The sequence below is a fragment of the Emys orbicularis genome, chromosome 10 (genome assembly GCF_028017835.1).
Source record: "Emys orbicularis isolate rEmyOrb1 chromosome 10, rEmyOrb1.hap1, whole genome shotgun sequence".
NCBI classification, from domain to species: Eukaryota; Metazoa; Chordata; order Testudines; family Emydidae; genus Emys; species Emys orbicularis.
In genome coordinates this window covers 72437652-72460279 of record NC_088692.1, presented here as the reverse complement: position 1 = coordinate 72460279, position 22628 = coordinate 72437652, and the positions used below count along the sequence as shown (strand labels likewise).

General features: G+C 40.7%; 1 protein-coding gene across 1 annotated transcript in view; it reads left to right on the top strand.

Annotated features, from left to right (window-relative positions):
• The window catches only part of HOMER2 (homer scaffold protein 2), a 108560-nt gene that overhangs the window by 48438 nt on the left and 37494 nt on the right, over positions 1–22628 (top strand). Inside the window, exon 3 of the mRNA XM_065412599.1 lies at positions 21956–22087. Within this exon, the coding sequence (XP_065268671.1) occupies positions 21956–22087 (132 nt within the window). The remainder of the gene's footprint in view (positions 1–21955; positions 22088–22628) is intronic.

The window sequence follows — 22628 nt, the reverse complement described above, 5'->3', positions numbered from 1 at the left end:
CCTCCTGTGGAGTCCTTTCACGCTGGGAATATAGGCTGGAAAAGGAAGCCCGGGTATTGTGCTGCCAGATTCAGCCAGTACGCTTCACTTTTCTAGCAACTTTTTTCCATCCAAGAATCTCAACACATTTACTAAGATCAGTTAATTTAGCTTCATAACTTACCCTGTGGGTAAGTGCTGTTATCCCCATTTTAAAGATGGGCAAACTGAAGTATGGATTGATTAAACTAGTTGAGTGAGGAAGTCTGTGATGAAAAGAACTTAGATTTCATGACTCTTCATCTTATGCCTTAACTGCAGGACTTCCCTCCTCATAGGCCATTACTTTGCTTAGACAAGTCAATGCAGGACATGCTGAGACACTTGCATAAAAATCACATTGAAATCCCACTTCAGCGCATTTGGTATGGTTTTACCACATCACTCTGACATTATGTAGCAACAATAAAATATTATGAAAACTCTCTAGAGTGCAGTGCAATTCATTCAACGTTGGTTGTTACTTGGTTGTGTAAGCTTCATTTCCCCCTTTTTTTTTTTTTTTTTAAAGCCTTCATTGTTCCTCTGGGGCTACATGTTGAATTGCAAATATGGAAAAGAATGTAGGGTCACTCTAACCTCTTTGCTGCTCTTGTCATTCATAAAGTCAGGGGCTGGCTGCATAATGCTAACTTAATGAATATTTGTTGTCCTTCTGATGTGCCACCAGTCTGACAGGTCATGCTCCTTGAAAGAGTGGTTTGTTAAGGGGAAAAACATGATTTTCCTAATAATTACGCAGTGTTTAGGGAGCACTCAGTGTGTCTTGTGGAAGCAGTCTGTAGAGGGCTATGCAGTTTTCTCTGTATGGAAATGCATTGTACATTTATAGAGAACATAAGCAGTTAAGAAAACATGAAGTAAAACAGGTTTGAGAACGAAATGTGAATAGAAGGTATCTCTGGCTGTCTGACCAACATTTGTCTTCCCAGCAGAATGGTTACTAGAGGTAATGTATCACCTATAAGGATGGCATAGATGAGTTAAACTACATGGTGGATCAGTGATCCAAAGACACATAGACAAACCTTAGCCGCCAGAGACCAGGGTAGTGCCTTTGCTGTAACCGCTCACAGAAAAAACAGCTGACCTATTCCCCTTTCTGGATAGGCTGTTAGTATTTATATCAAGTGTGAACATAAGAATCTTTTAAAAGATACCATTACCAAGGAAAGGAATAGAGCAACATGTCTTTTAATTACATAATAACAAAAGGACTTTGTAACTTTTTCAAGAAAGTAATTTCATCATAATTCTTGAAGGAGTCATTCGCCAGAGGCCGTCTAACAGGAAGATACAGAAAGCTAAAGAAAGTAATATTGACAAATAGGTCTTGGAATGTTCCAGACTTAATAAGGCAACCATTGGCTCTGCCATATGAAAACCCCTAGTCTTTTAGGCAAAAGTCAGAGTGTGACTTAAATTGGGGGGAAAAACATGAGCTAATAAAAGTGGCTGGTTACTGTGCAGTGTGTGGGGGAAAGCATAGGCCAGACTCCTCATTAAAATCAACTTACATTATTCTACCTTTAGAAACACAGAGACCTGAAAGAATGCAAATTAAACAGAGCAATAACCTCCATCACCCTTTGGAGTTATGCATAGTACTGCCTGGATTGATTTTAAAACAATAAAACCTTCAAGTTGTAAATATTTGTTAAACAAGGAAAATTGAGGTTGGAAAAATAGGAACCTAACATATTTCCATAGAGAATCTGAGAATTAAAACTGTTATTTTCAGCCCCCTCCAAATATGGGGGCAGGGACAATAAGCAAGGGCTAGGTCTCTTCCCCCCCCCCCAATATTGCACTTCAATCTATTGACCCTGTGTAAGGCCGATAGACCCCAGTTGTCGGTGGGTGGGATTGAACCTGGGGCCTCTGGAGTTTAGTGCATGAGCCTCTACTGCATGAATTAAAAGCCATATGGCTGTTAGCTAAGGCTGTAGAGCAGATTCATTAATCTCTCTCTAAGTGGTCTCGGTACCACTAGACGGGATAGAACACCACACCAAGGAGGTGTGTGGGTTGCATACTTCCCCTAGCCTGAGGAGGTACGTCCCAGCTGAAATCCCAGACGAGCCCCCACTTGTAACACCAACAGACCCCGGTCGTTGGCGGGCAGGATCGAACTTTGGGTATTTGGAGCTAAATGCATGAGCCTTTACTGCATGAGCTAAAAACCATATGGCCCCTAGAGCCGACTCATTAATCTCTCTCTGTAAGTGGTCTCGGTGCCACTATATGGGACAGAGTACCACACTCAGGAGGTGTGTGGGTTACACCTGCACCAGTTAATCTTTTGAGAAACAATTCTATTCTGTCCTTGGGGGAAAAAAATTACCCTGAGAATTAAAATCCAGTGATAGTTTGTGATGGAACAGATATTTTGAAACCGGTCCGGCAGAGAAACCTGACATCTCATGTTGTGATTGTGACAAACTGAAGAAGATATTTCTATGAGAATGATTAGACAGATGGGCAGAGAGAAGAGCAATGAAGCAAGATCACAGAGGGAAAAGACCAGCATCTTGTAAGACTGGCTCTGGTAAATATATGCTACAGAAATGATAACCTTCAGTGCTTTAAGGAAAGCTTTCATTTCAACTACAGAGTGACAATTCATTTGCAGAGCCCAAGTTTTTGTTTCCATGTGATATAAAACAACATACAGCACAAGTTACCTTGAAAATTAATTGGCAATGGCCAAGTTGATGATAACCTTGTTAAAATACTATGTATAGTAAGGAAGAGTCCCAGGATACAAGGTTTTGTTATCTGGCAGACCTGCGGATCAAAGTCAGTGGGCCTGTTCGTGGAGTAAAGTGCAACTCAGTGTGATTAAGGGTGGCAGAATCAGGTCCCTGGGGTATATTCCTCAGAATGAATATAATAAAATGAATAAGCCTCTCTGCAAAATATTTGTCCTTCAGATTTCATATCCTGTCATATGAGAGATTAGTAAAAATAGCACATGTTGAAAAGGAAATTTCTACTGCTGAAGACAGTAGAATGATGCTTGGATTCCTTCAGGGTTTGTCTTTCTAATCCTTGCACCAGACTGCATTACTAGTTAATCCAATAGCTCAGCACCTCTGCACAGAATGTACATTTCTTTGTTGAATATTTGTTGAAAAGCGGGTGGATTTAGGAAACTGAACTCTAGAGTTACCGCTTTCAAGGAAACCAGCTGCATACTTTTCTTTGTGGATGAAAGTAAAGTGGTTGTGAAAGACCGGAGACTTTTTGTTTTTTTTAACATTTTGGGGATGTTCTGCCAAAAGGTGTGCCTTCAGATTTGAGGAATTTGCAGTTAGTGCTGTCAGAGGGTCTGAGAGAAACATGCCTTTCTCTAGATTTTGTTTTGGCTTATATATCTTTTTCTTTGGCCTAATTTCCGTTATTAGAACAGTATTGAATCTTTTTAAGAAAAATATTGAGAGTGACGTTGAGAAGCAATTCCATACTGCTACATTTTTTTGGCACCAAATAAAGACTTCATACCACATGCTATGAAAATACTTTGCTAGATGCTTTCATAGTCATCATAGCAATTAACGTTACATCTGAGAATTGATGGATCTGATTTGTAGCAAATATAATGCATGATTTGGTTGCAATTATTTCTATTTCTTGTGAGCATATTCTAAGTGAACATGTAGTGATATCCTGATTTAACAGATTAATTAGCTGGGAATATATATAGTATGGCTGAACATATCTGTGGGAATCGCTAATGGATTCCTCCCCTGCTACTCCCTGCTGTTGTGACTATGACAGTACTGACATGCATAAAGTCCTACTTTTCCATGCCCTTTATAGATTTCACAGCATTTAACTCCATTGTGAACAGATTGCCGGGAGGTAAATGGCTTCCCACCCCTGCTTTTGCTCCTGCTGACTTAGGGAAATGTGCGTTAGCTGCAATTATATGTTGTGCAGTGACTGCACATTTTGTCTACGTTTTCGGTCATGTCATCTACTAAAAACAAAATATATATGCTTGTAATCGGAGATTCACCTTTGTCAACCCTAAATTTCCTGTTCTGTTAGCATTACAATTAAATGACCATCAGATATTTTATAGTCATGAAATGCAGAGGAGGAGGAGAAAGCAGCTCAGGAGTCTTTAAAAGTGATCTGGAAAATGTGGTGCTTTGCCTTTTTTTGCTTGTTTTTATAATGTATAAAGAAGGCCTAGAAAAATATTCAAAAAGAGATGGGGAGGGGGCATCTGCATGGAGAGGGTTCTGTTTCCTTGTTTTTTTTCATTAGAAATTCAGGTTTTTTCTAGCCAGATTTTATTTGCTGTCATTATTTATTTATTGTTGTTGGCTGTTTATATTATAGTAGCACCGGAGTGCTGGTCAGGGTCCTATTGTGCAGTGCACTCTGCAATTGTGGAGGATGACATGGTCCCTGCCCTGAAGATCCATTAGTGACAGTAGAACCAGTAGGATTGTGACATCCAGAGAAGTTGTGCCAGTGAAACCTGATCAAATGAGCAGAAAATTATTCAGACTTTTTACAAACTTTTTGTTTGTTTGTTTGGTCCAACAACTCAAATGCCTGAATAAACAGTTTGGTGGGTGAGAATGTTCTCTTCAACACTCTTCCCACCTCTTTGGGTAGGAGCTGAGCTTGAGAGAGATTCCAGTCCACCTTTGAGTCCTCCAAGAAAGACCTCCAGCAAAAAAAAAAAAAAAAAAAAAAGGAAGAATTAACTTGCCACCACTTACATTTTTAACATAAAAAATTCAGCAGAAATAAAAATTCAGCAGGAAGAAAACACTACAGGCCTTCTTTATATTGCATAAACCTCTTTGAAGGTTAACTGTAAGGTGAATCAAGATATGGCTCAGTGGTAAGGTCAATAGCTTTTTCCTCTGGACACCTAAGTTCAAATGAAGGTTGACTGGTTTTCCTAGACTCCTGTGCAGATTTGTTCACAATGGAGAAACCTCAGCACAATTCTCTTGAGCAGAAATTCCCAGGGCTTGAGTAGCTGGGGTGCTGCAGTTTAGGAAGTTGAACATATTTGATCACCTTATTCTCTTTACCCATGAAATATCAAAACTGCTAACTTTGCCCTGGTTATCGACACAGGACTTTGTCTGCTTTATGATTCTAATATGTTTTCAAAATTAATTACTAACTAAGGAAAAGATTAGCATAGGGGTTAATACAGCATGTTTGGAACTTTAAAGTCTCTATATAAAGTGTAATTGTAGAACTCAGTTCTGTCCTCCAATGTGTATCATGCATCCCTATGTCTATTATTATTAACGTTTTGTTTTTATATTAGAGAATCAGCCATTGAATGCATGCATATTAGCTGAGTTTTTCTTAGGGATGTAGTGATGCATGCACTGTAAATACTGTTTGGGTTTAGAAATTGATATGTTAAGCTGCTGGAAGCCCACACTTTTTCTTATCATTGTAATCAGTCCTTACTCAGACTCATCAGAATAAGCAGTTTTGTTCTTTGAGACAGCTGTAACTTAGACTGTCGTAGCTTGAGACGTCACAGCATAGGTTAAAGAAAAATGCTTGAATATAAAGATCTGTGTCCTAGTAGCAGTGGCAGTTTAAATAATGTACTTGTAAAAGTTGTCTGGAAAATCTGGAGTTGCTTCTTGCAATCTTTTTTTCCTTTGTAAATAATGAAAATGGATTGGGCTTCAGTCTGAGAGGCAGCTGCTGGTTGTGTTATGAAGTTCTCCTTCATTTTGCATGATGAACAAATTGAGCTAAGGGGAGTATTTGTCCTACATCGGAGGCAGAGTCTGTTACCACCATCCAAAAATGGACCTTACTGTTTTTTAGCCTTATTTTCTAATTACATTGGAATAGTGGAATAAGTTACAATGAATGAAATCTACAGAAGACTGGTTCTAATATGCTCTTCGTGAGGTCACTGGAAGACACTGACGAATAGTTCTGTGGTGCACACTTGTTTTTAAAGGATATTGAAAATTGGAAAGGGCTGAGAAGAGTCACAAGAATGTGCAACTTATTAAGAACCTGCCTTAAAAGTGAGAGGTTTAAGATGAGGTTTTATCAAAGAGAAGGTTAAGAGGTGACCAGATCAGTCTGAGTACCTGAACAGGAGAAGATTTCTGATAGTAGGGGGCTCTGTAATCTAGCATACAAAGGCATAACAAGGTTGGCAGTGGCTAGAAGTTGAAACTGGATAAATTGAAACTGGAAATAAAGCACGGATTTTCAGCAGTGAGGGCAATTAAGCATTGGAACAACCTCTCCAGGGATGTATCCGATTTTCCATCACATGAGGTCTTAAGGTGCTTCTCCATCACAGAAGGTCATCAAGATATGATGTCTTGCTAAAAGATATGATACATTTCACCCAGAAACTTGACACAGGAGTCACTGGGTGAAAATCTTTAGCCTGTGTTATGCAGGAGGTCAGATCAGATGATTGTATTGATCCCTTCTGGCCTTAAAATCTATTATTCTAGTTCTGCATTGGGTTAGTAGGAGCTTATGGTTATCTGTATTTGTGGTACAACAGTATTAAATGGTATGGTAACCTAAAATAGCTTGAGCGCTCTCTAGCTGGTAAAGTTAAGCATAACTATTACAGGTCCTTGGCTGGTACCACCAATTAGCGCTTGAAATAGTTGCAGCAGCCTGTCTACACGAGGGCTTCCAGAATTGCAAATGCTGGTTGAGCTGAACTGGTGTGGGGAATGGAGGGAAAATTTTGAAGAACATTTTTGGCATAGACAAGACCTGAGGTTGTGAAGGGAACAGAAAATTGGTTAGAACTGGGAAATGAAACAAAGTGGGCTCTGTTGTGTCCTGATTTGGCTTCAGGAAACTTGATGGGTCCTTTGAGACTATGTATGTATTAACTAGGAGTTCCGACATCTGTGCAAGATGGGTTGTATTTCAGAATAAAATGTCATCATGTGGAGCTTTGTGATTTGAATGGACTGATCATTTGTACTGTAATCTCTTTTCACATTATTAAAATCCAAGTGCAAGATCCCACATCCCTTCCTTTGACTCGCAGGATATGAATTCTTCAAAAGCAAACTCGTAAACCTAGTCAGACATAGGTGACAAATTGTTGGCAGCAGCTGCATGGTGGTAAAAGTGAGCTGGACTAGCTCCACATTTGATGATTATCCTGTGCGGCTTGTGTCTCTGTTCCTGTGGACAGCCCAGCTGCTTCTCACTGGCTTTGTGAAAAGAGCACCCAGAATTGCATCCAGCAGATTGATGCTGCAAAAACCGCTTTTCAGATACAGTTTGTGGAGTATGTTGGTCACAAAGCATGTGCCCTACAGACACATTTTAACCATATCATTTTCCAATTAATAAGAAAATTGTTTGTTTGCTCAAGCTGGAGATCACATTTTAATTGGTGGAAACACCTATACTTTAATTAATTATGGAAAAACTAATGACAATTCATAATCACCTCTTATAGATTTTGATCACTAGCTTCAAGTGTTACCCTGGGCATTGGAATGTGCCAAGACCACTGGCACCAGGTGGTTTTCCAAACTCTGTGATGTTATGATAATGAAACCTGAAACCAGGCAAAGCGCCCTGATTTCTGATTTTTGTTACTCTCCTAAACTCAGGCCCGGCTCAGTGAGGTTAGTGGATCTTTCAAAAAATCCTGCCCAGGTCTCGGATGAGCATGAGCCGGTATGTGGCATCAGGTGAAAAATCACAAACAGTTCAGAGGCTGTTGCTGGGGTCGTGAAACCAGGCACAATCTGCTGGGGCTTTTGGCTTTGTTAGATTTCAAAGCAAAGCTTGCAGGGGCGTGAACTGATGAAGATGAGTGTCATGTAGCACTAGTGGTTAAAATGCCTCGCTTCTGCTCACCAGAATTCATTGACTGTGGGAACACTTGTCATCATGTATGCAGGGCCGGCGCTTCCACTAGGCGACCCTAGGTGGTCGCCTAGGGCGGCAGGATTTGGGCGGTGGGTCCTTCACTTGCTCCGGGACCCACCGCCTAAGCGCCCCGAAGACGCAGAGCGGAAGGACCCACGCCGCCAAATGCTCTGAGGAGGAGCGCTGCCGCCTAGGGCGGCAAAAACCCTGGCGCCGCTCCTGCATGTATGGATTCTGCATGCTCCTATCCAACCCTTCTTTTCTAACAGGAATAAAAGCCAGATCCCTTGCAGTTTATTCCCAGAGGTTTCCTTGATGAATCAGCAAATGCTTTATTACATAAGCCTTCCTCCCTTCAAACAGGGCATTTTTGCTTTAACGCATTTTTTTTGTTCAGCCACTGAAAGTAATTAAGAATAATCCACGTAAGCTGTGATGCTTTTTAGAGCTCTAAGGGTTGCTTGTCCAATGGAACAGCTATTTACATTTAGTTTCTCTTTTTTCCCCGGCTGTACTGCTGGAGGTGTCTAATGTTGGGAAATCCCCGCACAACCGCTAAAACAGTCTGAGAGTTAATGTTTCAGCCATACTAATCAAGTCAACAGTGCCAGATGCAATTTATAAACAAACTATTATAACATTCACTCCTTAAAATTTGTGCATCAAACGTAATTTGATGCAATAGTCTGGCCAATTTTATTGCCATATTATTTTTTAAAAGAGGAAAAACAAGTAGAATAGAAATGATTTTCCTCCATGGAGCACACAGATATTATTTTACACAATCCCATAGATGTATATGTGTATACACAGAGGCATACACCTTTGGCTGTGTGGATGTAGAAATTGCCAGGCTGGATCAGACCAATGAGCCATCCATCTAACTGTGGCCAGACCAGATGCTTCCAAGGAAATTGGCCAGGAGACATTCTCATCGCCTGTAAATAACTTGTCCATGTGCCTTCCTCTATCAGATATCAATTATCTACCCAACAGTACGACTTTTGCAACACAGAGAGTCTTTTTAGTAGAATGTGGTTACAAGTTCAGCCTTTGGGGGGCAGAGAGTAAGTTGCATTGATCACTCTATCGTGGATTCAAAGAGTGGCACCGAATCGCTTCAAAAGGATTTCCAGTTAATCTTCCTCTGAGAGAAGGGAGTCATGAGCTTGGGGGTGGGGAAAGGGGAAGAAATAGTAACATAAATTAAAAATATAATTAAATGTAAGAGCTCAAACCAGAATTTTTCTTTTTTATATGTGCAGTGGAGATGTGAATATATTGCTGCACTGGAGCAGGTTTAACTATACAGGGATGAGTAAATTAGCTCATGCCCCCTAATTATACCTGCTTCCCCTTTCCAGTTCCAGCCCATGTGATCAGTATGAAAAGTTTATGACCATAAACAACCAATTAAGTAGGGAGAGCCTGTGCAGATTGGAGACTCTCTAGTACGTACTTGGCCGTGTCTGTCCCAAGATAGGAATGTTTAGAACAGCAACATGGGGCCTTCATCTTGAGGCTGCTGTAATGTAGTTACAGGGGTGTAGAAAATGTTAGAGATTTTATAAGACTTCATACAAGTGTTTGTCTGTAATATGGTGGCTGCACAAAAGACAATGTGCTTTTATTAGGCACAGAAAATGTGGGTGTTATGTAACCACGAACTATTTTTGTGATGTATAATTATAGTGTTTTCATGTACTCATTTCCAGTCACCAGGAAATCCTTAAAGGGTTAGCTCCACAAAGGAAAGTTAGGCTCAGTGTTGCAATGCTGAACTCTAGGTGCCCTGCCAACTAGTGGAATCCACCGCCCCAAGTTGGCCACCCAGGCTCCCTATACAGTGCACGGGAACAGTTAGGCGCCTAAGAATGGGATCCACAAAAGACTGTGTGCTGAGCTAGCCAGTGGGAAATGCTGAGGAGAGGGGTGTGGCCTAAGCCCTGCCCTTCAAAGGGATTTAGGTGCCTATCTCCACCTGGGATTCACAGTCACGAACCCTCTCCTGGAGTTAGGAACATAAGCCAGATCAGGCCTTTTTTTTTTTTTTTTTTTTGGCAAAGAAGGAGCACAGACTTGAATGTGACTCCCCCACATCCCATTCTAGTCCAGTGAATAGTCTATTATTTTATACAAGTGAAACAGCTTCAACAGGAGAGCTTGAGAGAGCCCCCACCCAAAATACCCCATAGCCTAGTGATTAGGACACTCCCTCACAGTCCCTGCTACTCTCAGGCAGAGTAGGGATTGGAACCTGGGTGGCCCACATTCTGCATGACTGATCTAAGCACTGGGCTATAGAATATACGGCTGTGTTTTGTGCAGGGCCTGATCCATTAGGCTGGGAAACTCCTAGTTTGTGAATCTCACTGAGGTTTAGGCTTTGCCTCTGCCCACCAGAAGAAATGTAGGTGTCTTGGGGGCTTTTTTTGTGGGAATGTAGGCACCTACAGGATTTGGTGGCAGCTGAATGAGGGTTTTGAGGTTCTAAATTTTGGATTTTGGCACCTAAATCCCTTTACAGATCTAGCCCCAAGTATCCACTTTGTATAGAAGGCAAAATTAGAAGGTTCCCTTCCCAGCAAGCTGAAACAATACAGGAAACTTTGTTTATATTCCTTATAAAAATATTACATTAAATCTATAGGTAACAGTTCATATCAATGATTAAAAGTGCTTGGAAAGACAGGCTGTAGACTTCCTACATGAAACAGTACTCGGGCTTTTGAATAGTGTGGGTGGCAGGATGTGTGCACTGTGCCTTCAAGGGAAAAAAATTTAGTCAGATGTCAAAGCAGACACTGGAGATTTAGATTGGACAACCCCCTCCCCCCCACACACACACATTTGGAGTAGGTGTAGCTGCAAAATTACTTAGTAGAATTCACATAAACCAGGAACATTTTTTCATTGCATTTAGACATGTTTCTCAGTAAGGACTTCATCACAGAATTATTTTCTCAGCAGAAGACTGCTTAGTCTTTTTTTGTTGTTGTTAGTACTTTTACATCTATTCATAAAATGGGTTAGGAGCCATTTCCAAATGTAAATCATATGTGGGTTTTGTTTGATTTGTTTTAACTCGGGGTTTACACCCCCCCCCCCATCACTCAACTTGACTGTTTTGGCTGGATGCAAGGTAGATCCATAGGGCAAAGGGATGTGAAGAATAATCTGTATTGAAATACCAAACCTGCTGGGTTAGTTGCACGTACAACAGAAGTCCCCGAAAATAACCAGCCTTGCCAGATACATGGGGCTAAAATGCGGGGCTTTTGTTCAGCACCTGTAACTAATTATCTGGTGATAAAATCAGGTCTGGTCTCAAGTATTGTCCCACCAATGCTCTGAGCCCCTCAGTCATGTGTAAGTGATGTAGAGGAGCAAAGAGGAACATGAAGAGAGAGGAATTACAAAGCTCTTCTTTGAATTATGACCTATCTCTATCTAATACATCCTTATCTTCAACTCATCCAAATTAAAGCAAGTGGTATGTGGCAGGTTGTGCAGATGAATCAAGACTAATGCATGCACACAGCTGCTACATTCAATTTCCAGTGAATGGGTGTGTCAGATTGTATTTCTCAGGGTGTAGCAGCACTTAGGCTTGGTCTACACTTACCCCCCAAGTCGAAGTAAGGTACGCAAATTCAGCTACGTGAATAACGTAGCTGAATTCGACATACCTTACTTCGAACTTACCGCGGTTCAGACGCGGTCCACACGCGGCAGGCAGGCTCCCCCGTCGACTTCGCGGTACTCCTCTCGTCTAGCTGGAGTACCGCAGTCGACGGGGATCACTTCCTGGTTCGATTTATCGCGTCCACACCAGACGCGATAAATCGAACTCGGAACTTCGATCCGCAGCCGTCGAACTACCCGGTAAGTGTAGACTAGCCCTCACAATTTTTAGAAGCATCTCCCACAAAGACTTTGCAGAAAGGAGGAAAAGAAAACTTGATCACATTCACTGGTAGCTATTATAACAACTATAATTAATCCGCCTGCATTACAGGCTCACTGCTTGAGCCAGAGTACTGGTCTCAATTTCTGACTCCTTAGTTGCTATTGGATTGTGTTTCTTTGCTCTACTCCTGTGTTGTTTGTTTCTTTTTATAGCAGTCTTGATTAACAAAGCTTTTTTTAAATATATATTTAAGTGGACCATAGACAAGGAAGAATACTCTAGATATTCAATATGACTGGATTTGTAAGACTGGCAAGGAGATGATCCAGCATTGCATAGCTGTCGATAAGCTGCTTATTGGTGGCAATCAATATGCATGTGCCAAAATGGATTCGTTTGCTATGTCTTTGTTTTTTACTTGAAAAGACTGAAAGAGTTCTAGGCTTAGGAGCCATGCTGAGATAGGCAATGTTCCTCGCTTTGAAGTTTGAATTTTTGGAACACTTTGCCAATACCATGGGCAAGTGATACACTCCTTCCCCCACATTTCCCCTTTAATTCTTTTGTGCATGAATACCTTCTAAGATCCTTCTTCTCGTGTGGAGAGCCTAGCACCATATTCCTCTTCCTAGTGGTTTACTGGTGAAACTCCTAGGGAAATGACAGTCTATGTAGGTCTTGAAGCTGTCAAACAAGTTAAATATGATGTAACATCTTTATAAAATGGTCATACAAACTGCAGAAATATAGGACAGGCAGGGAAAATGCAGAAGGAAATTACTGAACATTTGAGGAGAGAGGGGGAATTTCCCTGCATATTAATTCCTGCCTAATCTTCACATACAGGATAGCAAGTACTTCTGGTTCTCATTTCCTTGATGACACAGAACCTACCTGCATCCAAAGGAATGGCTATTTCTTTCCCTTTTTCATTTGGTTTTCAGACTGAGTGCTTGTCTAGTTGGTGAGGTAAAGCGCTTTACAGGGGTGTGATTTCTAAAGCGCAGTAACATGTTGTGCATTAATTAGTCCTCATAGACCCTACTGGTGCACACTAAAGGTTCCATAGTGCACTTCAGCATAGCACTATGTTAAAAGGCATCATCAGCATATACCCAGACCAATTAATGCGCAACACATTGGTGTGCTTTAGAAATCGTATCCCTGTAGAGTACATTACCCCACCATCTAGACAAGCCCTGAGACTTACCCTTATTGCAGATTTGCAACCTAGAGGGCTGGGGAAATGAAATTTCAGTTGAGGGGGGACACGCACATTCAGCTTTACACCTTTGAGAGCGTAATTGAGAAATTATTAGTAGCTTGTTTAGGTAACCTTAATGACGTACTTAATGGTCAGTTACCGTGGCTTCATTATTTAGGGCATGTCCATGTTAGGGTTTCTCTGAGACCTCTTCCACTTGGTTCTGCAGGAGCTCAGTTTGACTCCAGTCTCATCACTGTGATTCCTTTATTTGGCATACAGGAAAGCTACGCTGAGCTGGTCAGGCTCAAGCATAGGGGGGTGGGAACAGGGCGTACCACACATCCAAAGTTACACAGCAGGCCTCTCCCTTTATATACATTTACAGATTACATTGCATTTACCATACATTGCATCACATATTTTTGGATTGGGTTGGTCTCTTTGTAAGAACCTGTACAGCAGGCTCTGTCCACGCACAACTTACTCTTTTTACCTCAACTTATGTTCCAGGCTTATCTTAGCCATTGTTATCTTAGCCATTGTAAATTGTTCCCTGGGTGTTTTCTCTTATCGTATCTTTTACAGACATTCTATTTTTGGCCTGCTGCTCCATTCAGCTGCCTAATCCTGTCTCCCAAAAAATAACCTCCCCTCCGCCCCGGTCCAATTACTCATGTCAAGCCAGGCCTACAGTCCATGTGAGGAAGTTATTCCAGACTAAGGATATGAATTTAAAATGCAATAGGTATTCTGTGTTAACTTCTGTGTGGGTACTCTTAGTGCCTTTTTCCAGTTTAGCTTAATCGACTTCCAAATATACTGGCTAAAGGACTAGCTACTTTGCAGCAGTTATTCCATTCAATTTCTACATGTAGACAAGCCCTTGGTTGGAGCAGGTGAATTGGATGATATTCAGACCTGGCGGATATTCTTGCGAAGGTTCTTGTGTATAGGAAATATTATTATATTGGAATATGTCCTGCTTGCGTGTTGCCCCACCCTATAGGTGTGCTTACCGCTCTGCCAAGGTCCTGCTGGGTTCTTTTTCCTCTTCCTTTGGGACTTGCGCCTCTGGGATCTTTACTCCTCCCTTGTTTAGATAGGAGCAATGGGGAGTGCTCATCTGGCAAGCAGTGGCTGATGCCACAGGGCATATGTTCAGCACCATGCCAACCTAAAGAAAACTAAATCCCAAAGATCCCTTAGCTCCAGTCTGTTGATATTCAGCTGACTGACATTTGTGCTGTTTTTAAATCCCCTGCACTATCCATGACTTCGTGAAATGGTGACAATACACAGTGTAATGAGCAACTCACAAATATCTCTTTATTTTTTTCCTTTAGCCTTGCTTTTGGGAAGTACGGTGGCATTTTTAAACCTGTTCTGCAAGTTGTACATGAGTAATACATCTATGAATCAAGAGAGCCACTTTCTGCCCAATGCAGTGCTATCACACAGACCTCAAACCTCAGACTTCTTAGATGCCAAAATCCTACAACTTTAAAAAATGTCTCTATGCATCTCACAAGCATTTTGACAACTTACATCACCCATAGTTTCTCTCCCTTTTTCTACATGTTTAAGCTTTCTTGTAGAGCCTATACTGTTTACTTATTTGGCTGAGTCTCTCTGCATGAAGGCTTTTCCATGGATGTCATCTGTTGTATATGTGTCTTCATAGTTTCCAGCATATTTATGTTAACTTTTATCCAACAAACATTCCCTTTTTCAAGCCATTCTGTTAAAGTATCTAGAGTCAAATATGACGTTGAGAACTTGCTGTCTGGGCATTGTAGCACTAAGCTTGCACTGAGATGGGTTGCATCATGTTTTTTTAATTATTTTTATTATACAGGGTATCCATTAGAGTTTTCTCTTTTGCTGAAGGAGGTGCAATTAATATACATTGTTTTATATAGACATTTCAGGAACAATAACTATTGATACACTATATGTACTATCGATACAATAACTATCGATAGTGACAGGATGTGGAAAAAGCTAATGTAATCAATGCTTTTTTTGCCTCTGTCTTCACGAAGAAGGTCAGCTCCCAGACTACTGCACTGGGCAGCACAGTATGGGGAGGAGGTGACCAGCCCTCTGTGGAGAAAGAAGTGGTTCAGGACTATTTAGAAAAGCTGGATGAGCACAAGTCCATGGGGCCGGATGCACTGCATCCGAGGGTGCTAAAGGAATTGGCGGATGTGATTGCAGAGCCATTGGCCATTATCTTTGAAAACTCATGGCGATGCGGGAGGTCCTGGATTACTGGAAAAAGGCTAATGTAGTGCCCATCTTTAAAAAAGGGAAGAAGCAGCATCTGAGGAACTACAGGCCAGTCAGCCTCACCTCAGTCCCTGGAAAAATCATGGAGCAGGTCCTCAGGGAATCAATTTTGAAGCATTTCGAGGAGAGGAAAGTGATCAAGAACAGTCAGCATGGATTCACCAAGGGCAAGTCATGCCTGACTAACCCAATTGCCTTCTATGACGAGATAACTGGCTCTGTGGCTGAGGGGAAAGCAGTGGACGTGTTATTCCTTGACTTTAGCAAAGCATTTGATATGGTCTCCCACAGTATTCTTGCTGGCAAGTTGAAGAAGTATGGGCTGGATGAATGGACTATAAAGCGGATAGAAAGCTGGCTAGATCATCGGGCTCAATGGGTAGTGATCAATGGCTCCATGTCTAGTTGGGAGCCGGTATTAAGCAGAGTGCCCCAATGGCCGGTCCTGGGGCCGGTTTTATTCAATATCTTCATTAATGATCTGGAGGATGGCATGGACTGCACCCTCAGCAAGTTTGCAGATGACACTAAACTGGGAGGAGTGGTAGATATGCTGGAGGGTAGGGATAGGATACAGAGGGACCTAGACAAATTAGAGGATTGGGCCAACAGTAATCTGTTGATGTTCAGCAAGGACAAGTGCCGAGTCCTGCACTTAGGATGGAAGTATCCCATGCACTGCAAAGACTAGGGACCGAGCGGCTAGGCAGCAGTTCTGCAGAAAAGGACCTAGGGGTTACAGTAGATGAGAAGCTGGATATGAGTCAACAGTGTGTCTTTGTTGCCAAGAAGGCTAACGGCATTTTGGGCTGTATAAGTAGGAGCATTGCCAGCAGATCGAAGGACATGATCATTCCCCTCTATTCGGCATTGGTGAGGCCTCATCTGGAGTACTGTGTCCAGTTTGGGCCCCACACTACAAGAAGGATGTGGAAAAATTGGAAAGAGTCCAGCGGAGGGCAACAAAAATGATTAGGGGGCTGGAGCACATGACTTATGAGGAGAGGCTGAGGGAACTGGGATTGTTTAGTCTGCAGAAGAGAAGAATGAGGGGGGATTTGATAGCTGCTTTCAACTACCTGAAAGGGGGTTCCAAAGAGGATGGATCTAGACTGTTCTCAGTGGTACCAGGTGACAGAACAAGGAGTAATGGTCTCAAGTTGCAGTAGGGGAGGTTTAGGTTGGATATTAGGGAAAACTTTTTCACTAGGAGGGTGGTGAAGCACTGGAATGGGTTACCTGGGGAGGTGGTGGAATCTCCTTCCTTAGAGGTTTTTAAGGTCAGGCTTGACAAAGCCCTGGCTGGGATGATTTAGTTGGAGATTGGTCCTGCTTTGAGCAGGGGGTTGGACTAGATGACCTCTTGAGGTCCCTTCCAACCCTGATATTCTATGATTCTATGATACACTTAGTATAGATGACAGTAAAGAGCGATTCTTTTTTACTACACATACAGAACTTAGTTTGTGTGATAAATGAGTTTATTATTCTTTAAGGTGCTTATTACATTACTTTCTCCTCTGCCCCGTCTCTAAGGAAAACTCACTAACTATCTCTGGTCTTGATCATATTTGATTAGATTATTCTGCCAAGAGCTGTATGACCATTGAACCTTCAATTCTGGATTAAAGGTCGAAAGATTATTCAAGTTTCTGGCACAGTCATAATTGCATCTAGTGCTTGTATTATATTAGTGCAGCACAAATCCAAAATTATTACATGTGTCTGTTGGATTTGCTGGGTCATCTTTTCTTACAGAATTAGAACAACAGATCCAGGAAGTTACAGATGGAAAAGTCCTGTCAGATTATTCTGTCCATTGCAGAATTTTTTATTGAAGTGAATTTGCTAATCTAGTGTATAATGTAGCTTTGAGTCCCAAGCAACAACGTTTCCATCACTTCCCTTCGGAGACTATTCCACAAACTAATGGAGCTAACGGTCAAAAAGATTTTTCATGATATTCATCCTAAATTTATCTTTTTAATGTGCACCTTTTATTCTTTCTTATAACCTTGTGTGTGTCTGTCCTTTCTATTCTTAGTGTTTACAGTCTTCAAATATTTATAGGCTACAGAAACATAGAAATTAGAGACGTTTTTCATCTCTAAATATTAAATGACAGGATTTTCCAGGGTTGTGGGTTTTTTTTTACTTGTTAGCTTTTTGTTTAACTAAATGATACTGCAGCTGTTAGCTGCAATGTCTGGATTTAAGAGATTTTTGACTCTCTTTACAAACTCGTTCAATACAAAAAGAATAAAAAGAGTGATAGTTCAGGATTGTCTGCTGTTTGAAATTGTGTCCTATGATATATTGTATTGTACGGTACCAAGTAATGTTGGAGCACTATTACATGACTGCTGCTCCTTTGTGAACCACATTAAAAACAAGCTGGCTATCTCATGAGGTTATCTTAGTGAGCAACATCTTAAGTAAACACAATTTCCCTCCTGCATGTAACCTTCAAATTCCAGTTCCCACTTTTATTTCAAAACCCAATAAAATTAACGGTCTTTTAAATCTGTTTTTCCAATAGAGATAAATAACGAATATACAAAATGTTGGTCCCAGCTGTGCGTTGCGTGGTATAGTTAGTGTAGTGGCAGAACAGTTTGGACACAACCACTCTTGCTCTAAGCAAGCTAGTAATGCAGGGACACTGAGATGGAGCTGTTAGGAGTATTTGTGAATACATAATAAGGCCTTGTGCCTGCTTCCTCTCCTGTGTGTGTGTGTGTGTGTGTGTGTGTTTTAAGTATACTCCCTTCATATCCATAGCACACTGGATAGTTCATTACAGGTAATAGCATCTCTGCTTTCAAAAAAAAACAGATGGAAGAATGTTCAGATAATTGAGTGAACCTGTAGGCTGAATATTCTTAGATGCTTTAACACAGCAATCTCTTCAAAAGTAGACTTTTCCAGATTGTTTTTCTATCAGAATCCTTCCCCCGGTTTGTCCAATTTACCTGATGGGTAGGCATAACAGGCAGGTAGTAAAATATTGTAGATATGGTTAAAATGGCCCCCTAACTTCTCTGACCCAATTTAGTGCATCTCTAGTTTAGTCTCTTACACCTTTTATTCTCTTACTTGTGCACAAAAGGAAATCTTAGTTAAGTAATTGATTGGCAGACTAGGGTGTAACAGTTAGAGCCAGCTCCCTAGTAGTTTCTTAATTGCAGCTTATTATAAATAGATGGCCTGTCAGTTTCTTGAAGATTTCTGATCGCTGTGCAACATTTCCTTGCGTTTTGGCTGCCAAAAAAGCTAACCTTTGCCATGTTTAACAGATAGCACCTAATGTTTTTCACTTCCTTTCCCAAGCAGGTGTTTTTACTTGTCTGCAACTCATCCTGTCTTAGTCCCTTTATAGCTTATTACATATTATCGTACACGATACATCTAGCTTTATAGTTCTAGGAAATGTAAATATTTATCGAAGGACCTTTTCAAAGTAGCTTTTTGAAATATTTTATTGCTCTTTCAGTTTCTGTCCAGTGAGTGGGGCCATTGTCTGTAAGTGGTGGCTGCCATTTTATTAATATTTTCCGGTGGGAGCCCAGTTTAAGATGCAGATTCGGATTCAAAGAATAGTTTTAATCACTTGAAAGCCCTGGAAATGTTGAGCATTTCTAAATTCTGAAGTAAATTCTATAATTGAAAAAACTTGATTTTATTTGCAGTTGGTTAACCACTTAGCATAAATGTTTTATGTTTAAAAAAAAAAAAAGTATTTCCCATAAGCAGTTTCTAAATGGTGGTTTTCGTGGCTTTCAGATGGTCCTATTCAATATCATCTCATCAAGATGGCATATTCCTGTTGCACTGACAATTAGTTATGTAGATCACTTAACTAAAATCTTTAGGGTTTTGCTCTTCTTTGCATTTAGATGTAAAGGCTTGAATATCTCTCATTACACTTGGATTTTCTTTTGAATTGCAGCTTCTGTTTCCTTTGCTACTTCTGTGATAGAGAAGAGTATATCTGGACATCTCTGTTTATATTTGGACCTCTGAGTCAGCCATTCAAAAACATGTAGTGTGAAAGATCAGTTACATACTATGTACATCAGCCACTGCCTTTGCCATTCTGATTCTTTTAAAACAAAACAAAAAGCCTCAGAAGAGTAGCATTCCCCCTTCCCCGGGTCTATTTTAGTTTGTTTGTCAAAACGCAGGAGAATATCGTCAAGCACATTTGTGTTTGGTTGCTATTTGGATCTGTATTGCTGTGCACTGCTTTTTTAAAATTAATTTTGTCACAAATCGCATGCCATGAAATAAGGTAATAATTATATCTATGCATATCACAAAGCATTATGGTATGTATTCAGAAGAGGAAATAGTAGAAAGAGGGAAAGAGTAAAGTTGAATGGATTACAAGAAAAAAATAGGAGCACTAATGGCAAGGTCATAAAACTTAAGAAAGGAGGGGAGGAGGAATCATATTGTGAATTGCATAAAACACTTTTTGCTCAATGTAAATTATAGTTTAGAAAAAAATTCTGCTTGAAATGCATCGTAGATGGTGTTGCCAGGATACTTCCTGATCGTGTTAATTAAACTGTCCTGCAGATATAGCTTAATTAGCGTATAATTTGCATATTGGACACAATGGTGCATGTTGCTAAAGAAAGCTCCTCTTCTACTAATAGACCATTGTATACAGATACATTTTCAAGGGGGGGAAAGTCTTTAGACATAACTATATTTTCTTTTTGCAACAACATGATTAAGATCTGTGCTAATGAACTGATATATATCTAAACCTGTGTAGTAAGATGGTATTTTATGCCAGCTCCAGTACATTCTTTACCAGATCCCCCTTTGAGGGCTGATTCTGATAGCTTTCCTCTTGTCCAATAGTACCTTATTTCGTGAGACGCCCCATTGCTTACAGTGGTTCTACTTGTGGAGTAAGGTACTAATCAAGAGCCAGATTCTGCCTCTCTTGCTCATTTTGAAGATATGATTATCTACAGTATTGATGCTACAGTTCACAACTCTCCCAGATCACCTAGGACAGTCCCGCAATTAAGCATGGCTGTGCTGCTCATTTGGGGCTCCCTTCTGTGGAGTTAACTCCGCAGCACCTCTGGATCAGCTTGCCATGTCTGCCTGAAGTGACATAGTGGGGAGCAGAGTGCTGATCGGAAGGCAGTTCCTTGCTCTGCCTACCTGTGGAGAATGCTTTTCTGATTGGCGTTCTGTGGCCTACTCTGCCCAGATGCTTCAGCAGTGGGGATCAAATGCTGCAGGAGCGGTTCCACTGCAGTGACAGAGGCAGCCAGGACAAAGGAAGAATGAGAGAAGAACCGATGGGGGCAGCGAGCATGCTTGCAGATGGAGGAAAAAAGAGCAAGGGAGTCATTGAGAAGAAGGGGACAAGGAAGGACAGGGAACAGGAGGGAAAACAGAAAGAAAATGGGAGAGAGGAGTTCAGAAATGGTGGGGAGGAGAAAAACAACAAGGTGGGAAAGGAGAGAGAAAAATGACAATCAAAATAGTGTGTGTGTGTGTGTGTGTGTGTGTGTGTGTGTGTGTGTGTGTGTGTGTGTGTGTGTGTGTGTGTGTGTGTGTAAAACAATCCCTACAAAGTACATCCTTCCCAGCCCTAGTGCCTGACTTTCCCCTGCCTAGCTCCTTATGTGGTCATTTATACGTGTGCTAAGTAGGTAAATGGCTACACAAAGTGCTAAGCAGTGAAGAATTAAGTTCCTAGTGCCTATGAAATGCTAAAAATGCAAGTGCTTCTGTGAGTTCCCAACAAAGACACTGCCCTTCATCCCAAAACTCTTGGCCTTGGATGCACCTGGCTCTCACACAAGGTATTGGAAGCTGTTAATAGTGTATGTAGAAGTATTTTTGACTGGCTATTTATTATAATGCTTACTGAAAGTTTTATGGGAGCATCTAATAAATGCATTTATTTACAAATATACCCATTTACAAAGAAGATCATAAAACAAAACAAAATACGGCAAAATACATGGGTCAAAAGAAATTCCTCGAAATTGGAAGATTGCAGAAAAAATCCAAACAAAATGAAGTTAGCAAGAGAGGAGAACAGAAAAAAGACATCTCTGTCTGGAATCTGTAACATTCCTATAGAAATTGCAGGGACTAATTTTATATTTTTTCCTTGTATGAATTATTTTTATGTCCAAAGATTTTTCCTGTAACTCTAAACATTGCCAGGCCAGCAGTCAATTAGTATTTCAGCTCCTCAAAGGAAGCATTTTCCTGATGCTCTGTGAGCTCTCGTTTAATAGTAGTGGGTTTGTGGATTCTCCCATCTACAGAGAGAGAAACATTTTCACTCATTTTCACCTTGCTATAGGAATCTACTTCCTCTTTGATTATGACAGAATTCTAATTTCAATGAGATAGTGCAGGAGTAGTAAGCTGTGGGACCACAGTGGCATTTTTTAAATAAAAAGTTATTGAGCATCTGAATCAAGCGAGTCAAGGTATTAACATATTTCATAAGTAGGTAAAATGCATCATGCCTACCGCAAACTCCAGATTTAGACTGGGAACCTGCTAATCATTCTGAATAATGATGCTAGAATATGCATTTCAGATGGTGCTTCTGTATCTAATTATTTTTTTAAACTTTTTTAAAACAGGTGATTATAAACAGCACAATCACACCTAATATGACCTTTACGAAAACATCGCAGAAGTTTGGTCAGTGGGCAGACAGCAGAGCAAACACTGTGTTTGGTTTGGGGTTTTCCTCCGAACAGCAGCTAACAAAGGTAACTGGGCTCATTTTATTTCTGAAACAGCAGTTGGGGTGGTTCTTGTGAATTAAGGAACTGCTGCACTGTCGGTACCAATCTGGTAGGAGTCTCACAAACTGAATTTCTTGGCAGCTCATTAACTCTTCTTCTCTACATGCAAGTTGTTAAACTCTTAACTATCCAGTGGTTGCTTATAGAGCCTCTGTGAAGGTTTACAAAAGTTCACTGACACAAGGATACATTTTAATTTGATCACTTGTGGCCCTCTATAAAAACAAAAGGCTATAAGATTTTGAAGCTTAGTTTTTTAGATGTTCTCAAATACAGTCTAAGCAGTTTCTTGGCATCTCTTTTCCTAGACTACATGCTAATTTTATACAAAAACTACATTAAAAGAACATTAAGGATACAAAGTGAAGCACTAAAATGTCAAAAAATGCCAAAGTTAGGCTGCCTATGCATATTTAACTCTACATCTGTGTTGCAGTGAAGTCTTTATCATTTTAGCAGTGACATCCAACTAATAGGCTTATCTAGAATCCAAAATTGTTTTCCT